The sequence below is a fragment of the Nuphar pumila genome, chromosome 14 (genome assembly GCF_984573655.1).
Source record: "Nuphar pumila chromosome 14, dmNupPumi1.hap1.1, whole genome shotgun sequence".
Classification (NCBI taxonomy): domain Eukaryota; kingdom Viridiplantae; phylum Streptophyta; class Magnoliopsida; order Nymphaeales; family Nymphaeaceae; genus Nuphar; species Nuphar pumila.
In genome coordinates, this window is record NC_143262.1 from 10243864 (window position 1) to 10254824 (window position 10961).

At 36.3% G+C, this 10961-nt stretch overlaps 1 protein-coding gene across 1 annotated transcript; it reads left to right on the forward strand.

Annotated features, from left to right (window-relative positions):
* Positions 1 to 245: 245 nt before the first annotated feature.
* LOC149816324 (protein indeterminate-domain 4, chloroplastic-like) lies at positions 246 to 1559 on the forward strand. Its single transcript, XM_089987651.1, has one exon. It carries the CDS (start codon positions 331 to 333, stop codon positions 1426 to 1428), a length of 1098 nt encoding a protein of 365 aa, XP_089843777.1. The 5' UTR covers positions 246 to 330; the 3' UTR covers positions 1429 to 1559.
* Positions 1560 to 10961: the final 9402 nt, after the last annotated feature.

Consider the following 10961-nt stretch of genomic DNA (forward strand, 5'->3'; position numbering starts at 1 on the left):
ATTTATGATTTATGGCTCAGGCTTACACCCTGTTTCTAACACGATTCAAATCCAAATCCAAGTCTCACTGACCCAGTTGGATCCTGGCCATTCATGCCCTCCACTTTTTGATAGACAAAATAAACCCTGAAAATTAAAAAACCACGATTTATTGCGCAGATCCATGGCGCCACCCCACACGCGCGGAGGAATTAATTATATTTTATTCCCTATTTGAAGTCCGTGCGTTGGATCATCGAGGAAGCTTCTCCATCTGAGTCGTTGCAACTGCAGAAGGAAGAAGAAGACGGAGAGGAAGCTAGGGTTTTCGCGATCCCAGAACAGAAGGCGATGAATCTCTCTTTCTGTACTGGCTCCGGCAACAGGAAACCGTCCGTTGCGGCGTTTTCCGGCCGGGGGTCGGTCGATCTCGGGGTTCCCATGCAGAACCTCGCGATTCTCCAAACGCGGATGGACACCGTCCGTCGGATCCTCGATCGGGAAACGTCGACGATGAGTCGGGAGCAGAGGGTGGCGATATCGTCGGAAATCGACTCGGCGATCGGCGGGATCGTCGCCAACGGATGGGTCCTCCTCGCGTCGTGCCGACGGGTGACTGATCAAGGTTCCTACTTTTTGCCGGATATGAAGACGATCCCGGCCTCCTCATCTCCTCCTCCTCCGCCGACGTCCGGCGGAGGGATCGACATCGTGGAGATCGACGCGGTGGAGCTCCTGGAGGAGCACGTCCACTTCTGCGAGATCTGCGGGAAGGGGTCCAAGAGGGACGCGAATCTCCGGATGCACATGCGCGCCCACGGGAACCGGTACAAGACGCAGGAGGCCCTCGCGCGGCCGAGCCGATCGGCCGCGGCGGAGGAAGAGGCCAGCGTAGAAAACCGCCTCCCCGGTTCTCGTGCCCCTTCGCCGGTTGCGGCCGGAACAAGCGGCACCCGAGGTTCTGACCGGAACAATCGGCACCCGAGGTTCCGGCCGCTCAAGTCGGCCGTCTTTGCGAGGAACCACTTCAAGCGGAGCCACTGCCCCAGGACGTACTCGTGCGACAAGTGCCACCGGGAAACGTTCTCAGTCGCCGGCGATCTCAAGAGCCACCTCAAGCGTTGCGGGCAGACGAAGTGGGCGTGCTCATGCGGGACGACCTTCTCTAGGAAGGAGAAGTTCTTCGGCCACATGGCTCTGTTCGAGGGCCACATGCCGGCCGTCGAGGAGAGGAAGGAGCGGCCGGTGGCGAAGGGGTCCGGGAGCGGTCTCGCCGGAGAGGCGATCGGGGAGGAGTTGGGGAAGATCGACGTGAGGGATTTCGGGCGTTTGGAAGAGGACTTCCATCTGTCTCAGATGGATATGGATATCGAAATGGGTTTGGGGTTTTCGGATCTGGTTCCCGCTGATGACGACGCATTTGGAGGCGTTTTTCAGATTTTATTTTAATTTTTCTTCTTCTTTTTTTAACTTTTTAGGCTTCCTTGCCTTTTGCATTGTATAGGTTTTCTTGATATTTTTATCTTTCAGTTTTGAGGTTGTGATGTATAGTTTTTTAGGGTTTAACAATCTTTAATCTTGCACCCATTCTCTCCTCCATCAATGGTTATTTTTTCTACTTTTTCCCATTTTTTTAATTTTGTAAATATTTTGCTTTAATAGAAAATCAATAATTTTGCTTTATCATGAAACTAGACCATAGTTGCATTGGTACTTCGCTTATCAGTCCTAGATACCGGTACGAAAGTCGTTTCTAAAACCAAAACCACAAACAGAAGTATCAAATGTACAAGAATCTTGTTTCAATTACTTAAGAAATGCATCTTACTTAGAAACACGTTTCTAACATTTCTATTTACAAACAATCATTTTATTTTTTAAAAGCACTATTTTTATTAATTTATATATATGTATATATATATATATTATAATTTATAAAAAAAGCTATAATACAATAATGATTGATTACATATTTATGCTTAGTTATTTAAATTTGTATGTATCTTTATCAAAAAATACATTTTTTAGAAATTGTATCAATGTTTATTTGAAACTCATCAATGTTTCTCGTATCAATATGTGTTTCAAATAAAAATGTACAACTTTTTAAGTCTTCGTGTATCAGTACCCGTTTCTAGCAACTATGCACTAGATAATCGGTCTGTCCATATGGTCCGGCTCCATAAAATAATTCAAATGGTAAAAGAAAGTTTATATCATATACATTTATCAAGAATGAAAGTAAAAATAATGAGACACATAAACATATAACATATTTGATAATTTAACAAATTTATAAAATAGATTTATTTTATGGTTATTAAAAAAAGTAGAGAATGACCTATCAGAGAGAGATGGGAAATTTCTTTATTTTATGCCTATTAAAAATTGGAGAGAAAGAGAGAGATTTTGGAGAAAGAGTTTATTTATTTACGCCCGATAGAGAGAAGGGGTTATAAACACTAACTCAATAATGTTTGAAAAAAATTACATTGTGCCATGTAATACTTTTTTTTTTATGAAAACTGTATACAAATAATTACATTCTCAACTCACGAGACAAGAATGTCAATAAAAAAAAAGTTATAAATCATCTAATTTTTAGGACGCGATACCATTGCTTCTGCTTTTATAATTATTTCAGTTCTTAGCTAGAGGAAATGCTTGTTTTATAGTTGGTAGTAGCCCTTTGCCCCATGGGGGTTGGCGCAGTGGAGGGGGGCGGCCTTGGTCACTAGGAAGGTGGTCAGGGTTTTATTCTCATAAACATGAGCTCCTTACATTAATGAGGGCAAGGGATAAGCCCTTGCTCAACGTTGAGTTACTCCTTGGGGGCAAGGGTGTGCCACAGGTTTACATCATCGCGAACAACGATCGTAAGTACAGTAGGTTTAGCGAGCGCAACTAGGTCTCTGATCTCGACGGTGGTATTCCGGTCGTTCATGAAAAAAAAAAAGTTGGTAGCCCTTATTCTTATTCTAGTGATGAGTTAATATCATGAAAGTTTTTTTCTTTGCCAAGTAAACCCCGATAATGAGATTTGTGACTATGGAAGTCATATTGATGTGAGCACCATGGAGCAGCAAGTCTGGCTGAACTTGGTTCTTGGCCGGACTGAGCAAGTTTTTACAAAACCTTGTTTGACTTGGCCAAGTTCATGAGCTAGACCGTAAGCCGACCAAGTCTTGTTAAAATATGATGTACATGACATGGTAGAGTCAATGTCTCATACCATCATACTCTTTATCTTTTTCTTTTCTTTTCTCTTTTTGTTGGTTTTTAATTGTCGATTTTCCATTTTTTGCTTTGTTTCTTCTTCTTATAAAGTTAGAGAAACATATTTGATGTTATCATTCTATTCACGTTCATTCTAAAATTAATTTCTATTAAAAATATTCCAATATAGCCTTTCTAATGCTTATCATGATATAGATCTTTTGCATGAGCTATTTATTTCTTGTATAAATATAGTTCATGATGCATCCTTGATTTAATTGGATATTGAGTTTGCCTTTTGTCTTTCCTCTTTTGGGGAGGTTGATAAGAACATGAAATTATCAGCACCTGCATTATATGGTTCAAGTTGGAGAAATGTTATATCATAGAGCGGTGGGGGAGCAGGGATGGAGGGAGTGGCTGCCATAGCCAATCACAATGCTGTCATGTGATTGGCTATGGCACTTAACCACTCCTTTGATCTCAACTCATTCTAGGGATGTAAACAGGTCCAACTCTGTTCAGATCAAAGTATTATTGCGTCTGACCTAATCGGATTCAAAATAGAATAAAAGCAGATAAAACCAAATCTGGATCCAGCTAGCTTGAAATCCTATATTTATACTTAATTGGATTCAGGTTTGGTGGCAATACCAAACTCAAATCCGATTTAGCTACCAAATCTGATTAATCAGATTTGGATCTGGGTCGAATACAACAGACCCGTTGACATCCCTATGGTAAGCCAATGACATGTAGGGTTGGTAAACAAGCCAAATGAGCCAAGCTTGGGTTGTTCAGGATCGGCTAGTTAAGGCTATACCCTTGCTCGGGCTCAGCTCGTGAGCTCGTCATGACTGGCTTGTTTAAAAAAAAATGTTTTTGTGTGTTTAAAAAAGGCGTAGTTGTTGTTGTTATATATATATATATATATATATAATATATATATATATATATATATATATATATATATATATATATATATATATATATATAATATGTAAAACGAGCCTATATGAGTCGAGCTGAGCTTGTCATGTTTGTGCTCGGCTAATTTACCTAAACAAGCTAGCTCGTAGCTCTGCTCGCAGAGCTCAATTTCTGAGCCAGGCCGAGCACCCATGTTATAGAGACGATTACAAGACTCTTTTCAAAACTGGTTTGAGAGAGCTGCCTACGAGTTCTCTCTATCTGGATCTCAAGTGGGGCGACAGGGTTTTCAACGTGGATCTGGAGTCAGGCTCCATTATAGATCTGGTGATGAGTCAATATCAATGAAGGCATTTCTATGGATCAGTCATCATATATGGTTCGGACATTAAATAATTTTAATTTGAATTGTCAGGGAGCCAATGGTGTCATGACAACTCAACGAGATCATGAACTTACGTTGCATCTGGACTGGCCATGCATCCAAGTTTCAACAGAAAGTCTAAGTCTGATTGGTGCATAACAGGAACTCAATTTTATATTGCTATCAACATTTTAGACCATAATCCCTGACTACCGTTGATTAGGATGCCTTTTCCTCGACCCAGAGTTTTACCTGGTAGGGAAGGGGGCCTATTAAGTGACTCGTTTTTTTTATGAGTGATTTCTTTCCTCATAAAAAATACAATGAAAGATGAACAACAAACCACCACTACAAGAAATCAGATTTTTACTGGTGCTAATGTAGCGTTAGTGCCAGTAAAAGTATCGTTGGTAATATATCAGTGAATGAGTTTTGACTGGTACTAAAATAGCACTAGAAAAGAGCTTTTTTGACACTTTTTAGTGCCCAAAAAATGTTTCTTTGGTGCTTTTAGCGTCAATGATATTTTTTCGCTAATTTAGTTTGTCTCATGTATAACTCACTCATACATTCATTCAATAATGAATCTATTAATACACAAATTCATTTATTCATTGACGTGTTCATTCATCAAAAATGAATCAGTTCATACATTCATTCATTTCATTCATTCAAAATGTACTAGTTTATTCATTCTAAAATGAATAAACTTTAATATGCATTGATATTTTTCATTCAATACGAATCAACTCTTATAATCTTTCATTCATTCATCACCAAACATTCCATAACTCCAACCTTTCATAACTTCAGCATTCACATATGAAACCTTGCAAAAAATACAACATATACGCATATAAATACACAACTATCTTCATTCAACACTCTATAATTTCAACCCTACATACCTCCAACATTCATATATGAAACCCTCAAAAAAACACAATATATATGCATACATAAACACATAACTAGCTTTATTCAACACTACATAACTCAAACCTTATATAACTCCAACATTTTATACACACATACATAACTCTATGCACATATTCAACCCGATATGAAAAAATGCATGCATAAAGAGGAGATAGTCTGAAAGTTCATGCATATATTTAAACCAATAAAAAAAAATTCATACATATAAATGATGTTCGATAACAAAAAATAAATAAATTTTGTTTCAAATATATACAAACAGTTTGAAAGTTCATGAATTATATCGAGGGGAGACAGTCTCAGAACCGGAGGTGCACCACGCTTGTAGATAAGGCCTGCAAATAAAAATAGATGAAAGAATTACATACACATAGTTACACAAAACATATATATAACCAAATACAAATTCATGTACATGATTAAGTATTTAGTTATATCAATTTTCATAAAAAGTTTGTGAGGAACTTGATTATTGTTGTCTACCATTCTCAACAATATCTCATTCAACCCTATGACCTCATATTCTAAACATGTGAGTTGCTCTTGCATTACATCTATCTTCTCACGATACACAGTGTTTTGATGCAAGAGTTATGTTCTTCTTGGACCTGCACTGAATACTTCCTTGTAGGACATCTCTATGCCAAACATTTGTGCATGTTCATATTTGTTTCATCTCAAAACCTGAGAGAGGACATCCCCTCGTGATAGGCCATCCACGAATGCATCTCACATATGAGACAACCGAGTTATCTTGTCTCTAATATATGTCTGCAAGATATTCTTAATTAGGGTTTTATGGCTTGACCCAAATTAGGGTTTTATGGATTTTAAATAAGTAAAAATTTTCTTAATTATTTATATTTTTATAAAATCAAAATGATATACATTTATAAAACTTATAATTGTATTTGTTTATATTGGATTTACCATGTAACTCAATTTAGGGTTTAGGGCTGAATAAAACCCAAACCAAACCCAAATTAGACCCGGTTTGGGAGGGTGCATATGGAGTTTAAGAGAAGCAGGGTGGGCACCTGACCCCCCCCCCCTCTCAAGAGGGTGTTGTGTGTTCTCCGTCGAACACACATTGTAGCTACAGTGCGTGTTCGGGGTCCCGACTGAGCGTTGCGTGGTGCTCAGTCGAGTGTATGAAACCCCTCATATATTGTCGTACACCTACTTGCGGGGTGTACGATGGTGTCCGAGGGAACCCATACACCCAACTGAGCACCACGTGATGCTCAGTCGGGACCCTCGAACATGCATTATAGCGACAATGCATGTTCGGGGGAAACATAGAACCTATCTTGCCTCGTGTTTAGTGCAATGTTGTAACTGTCTTCATCAGCGTGGGAGCGCTCTAGCTCAACCCATTCTATGCTACTTGAGTTTTTAGGTGTTGCACATGAACGCCAAGTGTTCGATCCTTTGCTTGAGTGTAGCGATTTTTGAAGATTGCAAAATCCCATGATTTTTGGGGTTTCGTAGCATTTATTTGCCGGATCTACGAGGGTACCCTAACTGAACTTTTAGAGTGCTTATTTAGTTTGTTTTGTTGCAAACGTGTGTAATTGCGCATAAGTGGGTTTTGGTAATTTGCCTGATCGCTAGTTTTGCATAATTGGGTAATATATGTGCCAAAATGATTAGATTTCATTAATATATATTGAATTAATATTTTTAATATACATTTATAATTGTTTACAATGCATAATAAACTATGTTTAGTGTTTCTATATTCTAGAAATGTAGAATTGCCTTGAGAATTTTCCCGCACGCTAAGTGTTAGGTGAAATGCCCAAGAGAGGAAAATTTTCAGATTTAAATGCGATATTTGGCACGCTTCAAAACCCATTTTTAAGCGAAGTTTATGTGCATTTGAAATCCAATTTCGAAAGAGGTTTTGCGTACAATTAATAATGATTTTTATTGTGACATTATACATATTATTAATGCACACAAAAATATATGAATATGCAAAATTAAGCATGTTAATATGCACATCACATTTTCAGCTTTTGCTAGTATTAGTGCATAGTTAAGGTTATGTTGCATATTGTTTATGCACATACACCACACTTAGTTGTGGATATTTAGGGATATTTTGATGGACCTAAATGCTTACCCGAAATGCAAATGCAAGTTACGTTCATACACCACTTAATTGGGGATGTCTAAGAATGTTATGATTGCCTATATGCCGATATTTTGGTTTGTAAGATATGCATGTGAGTTGCACTCATTATGTTGAAATCGAGAGGCAAATTACCCTGAGTAAGTGTGTATGATGAAATGCATCATGCAAATCTGAAAAGTAGTTGGAGATCATGCAAGGGCATGATTTGAATGTATGGGTATAATAAGTGCTCTTCCTGTTGTGGTTTAGGCGATCATGCTTGACATGATTTTAGACTAGCAAAAATATGAAGTGTGTTTGCAGTTGTTGTCAGAGACCATGCTCAACATGGTTTTAGCAAAGGGAACTATGGAATGCTTTTGTAGGTGTGCCACAGACACAGGCAATGTGTTTGTGTGTAAATCATGATGTTTGAGTGACTTGTAGGAATGAATAATTTTGTGTCGATTTTATGATATGAATGTGTTAATGTTGTATATGTCATTGGTTAGGACATGTAAAAGTATGATTGAAAATATGTATATTCATGGGTCTATGTTGAAAATGCATTTGTTTATGGGATAGGTATTTGCATTTGGTTCGATACAAATGCATTCTTGATTTATTGTGCATAGATGCAAGTGATATAAGAGTACGTGCATATGAAATTATGACATGCATAGAGAAAGATCATGTATATGTATTCAATTTTGATGCTTATATATAAAATTTATGATGCATGCATATCTTAGGTTGAGATATATATATCATTGGATTTATGAGATATATAGTTGCACTTGTGTATGTTGCATATGCATTTGCTTATGGTGCATGTCTGTTATTGGGGCATGAGTGCCTAATGAATGTGATTATCTAATCCTGATTTTTGTGGCATAGAGTCTTGTGAGACAATGTGGTTTGTGAGGCAACCCAAAAAGGGTCAGGTTTCTGTGAAAATTGTGAATGATGACTGATGGTCTAAATAAATAAAGATAGCCTTTGATTATGTTCTTGAGTTGCAGAGTTCACACTCACCTAATAAAATGTTTGTGAGTTGTAGAGTTTACACCCACCTATTAAATTGTTTGTGAGTTGCAGAGTTCACACTCGCCAGATAAAATGCTTTTGGGACTGTGGCCCAGTAATCCTAGGTTGCTTGACCTGTCCCTCTGTTATACAATTGAATGAATGCAAAAGTTATAAACTGTTATAGACTTATAGGTCTTGATTGTTAGGTATGCCTGTGCGTATAATTCACACTGAAAATGTCATGATAATGGACATGTTCCTTAAATATGGAGATACAAGAGTGCATCTTTTGTCCAGAGTTTTGACTTGTATTTATGTATTCGATAAATATGGTTTACATGTGAATATGCATGTGATTGAATGTGAATGTCATAGAATGACTTGTGATATGAATGACCTTATTATTCTTTTATGAAAGAATGCATGTGAATGTCTTAATTTATCGAGACTTGTATAGTTTGAATACTTGAGAAGCATACACATATGATATACACTAAATTAGTCAAATAGGTTTGACCTGTTTGTCTTTTATAATTAAAAATGCATATGATATGATTATGAAGGACCCATAAGTCTTGATTTGTTTAAAAAACATGTGTGTGTTTTACGTTGGACATGGCCAATGAGACTTGATCTATTTATTTTTATGTAATTACATGTGCTTTGCTCGATTACTTATTCATTTATGCAAATGATTGCTATGAAAATGAATGAATGTATGCAATGTGAATAAATGTCATATTTGTGGATTTCTTTGACCTTCATTTTATAAATGATGAGAATCATACTATGGTTGTGTCATTACAAACTTAATTTATATTCTTCAAGTTTGGTTTTAGGTTTTCTAAGGGCACGTGTTAATGTCCTACAACATTACAGATACTATCTTGGAGGATTGAAATGATGGACAAGATTGGTGCACACTTGGAGGGGCACTCTTATATACTATGATCCTTAGGGGGATCCAAACTTGGTTTACTTTTAAAAGATTGTAAACCAATAAACTTTTATTTTTCTGGATTATTACTCTTGTTTTCGATTTGTGGCCAAAGACTTGTAAATATTTTGGAATGAGATCACCTTATGGATGTTGTTTCATTTCTTATATACAAAAATTAGAATTGTATTTTGAATATCAACTTTTACGTAACTTCTCAAATATCTTAATCTTTAAATAAATTTTGTCTTTCACATTTAATATATGAATTCCTATAGAGTAATAAACTCAATCGAGTTGTGTCTATGAATGGTTTCGTACTGTATCTGATACTGGAAGGCCATACGCTTGCACTTGCGCTTGCGCTTAGGCGGGTCATCCAGTATTTGAAATAGTTGAAACATGGTCCTAAATGAACTCGTTGACACATTACTTTTGGAAGTTATGAAAAACTTTATTCAAATGAAAAAATTTAAAATTTTCTCACAATTTTGAGTTTTGGGAAAAAGTTTAAAAATATTGAATTTTTAGGGGTGTAACACATTTTCATCTTGATATCATATAAAACTCTTCATTTATACTTAGTGCCTATAAGGACATGTTAGTGAGATATATATAGACTATTACAATTAGATATTAATATATAATAAAAAATATAAATCATCAATTTACAAGAATCAAAATTATTCATTAAACACTCTTACTCATTATTAGGGATATAAGGTGAAAGTGCTACGAGTCACTCCTTGAGAGTACTACATTGTTTGTAGAACATCCTAAGATATAAACTAAAGTTTATACATGCTCTAGCATTCCTTCAGCACCCATCCTTTCATCATCTACAAAATTTCATATTTTTTCTACATTAATAATATACGTATCTTACCTATTGTTAACGGAATAAATGTTAACGATTAAATCAATCATAATATATATATAAAGAATATACATATCATAACTAAAGCCAAAGCATCTTTCTTGTAATAATGTGGTAATGCACGTCAAGTAAAAAAATGTAAAAGTGTTTGGAAAGGATCTCATGTGACGGTTCTTATGAAATTACTAAGGTATTGTGTCTCTTGTCCTATGGGTTGTCCATACTTGTTAATGACAACTTATGCTTATGTCTCAGACGAAAGGCTCTAGCAACCAAAGCATGTGTATGTCTTCTTGTCCTCCTAGCTAATGCATTGAACCATAAATAACATTCATTTTAGATTCCTGTGTCGATGTTTGTGATGATACTAGTATAGGATTTTGCATTTATTGAAAATTGAATAATAAATTAAAATCTAAATAATATATAAGAAAAAATAAATTTAGCATGTATTCACTCAATATATTATAAAATTAGCAATTAAAATGCAAAAACTCATAAAATTTAAATCTTATATAAGAAAAAACCCACAGATTTAACATGCTTTCACTAAATATATTAAAAAATTAAA

Bases quoted from the DNA above. Each gene is read 5' to 3' on its own strand.
- LOC149816324 (XM_089987651.1), top strand. From the start codon at position 331: ATGAATCTCTCTTTCTGTACTGGCTCCGGCAACAGGAAACCGTCCGTT.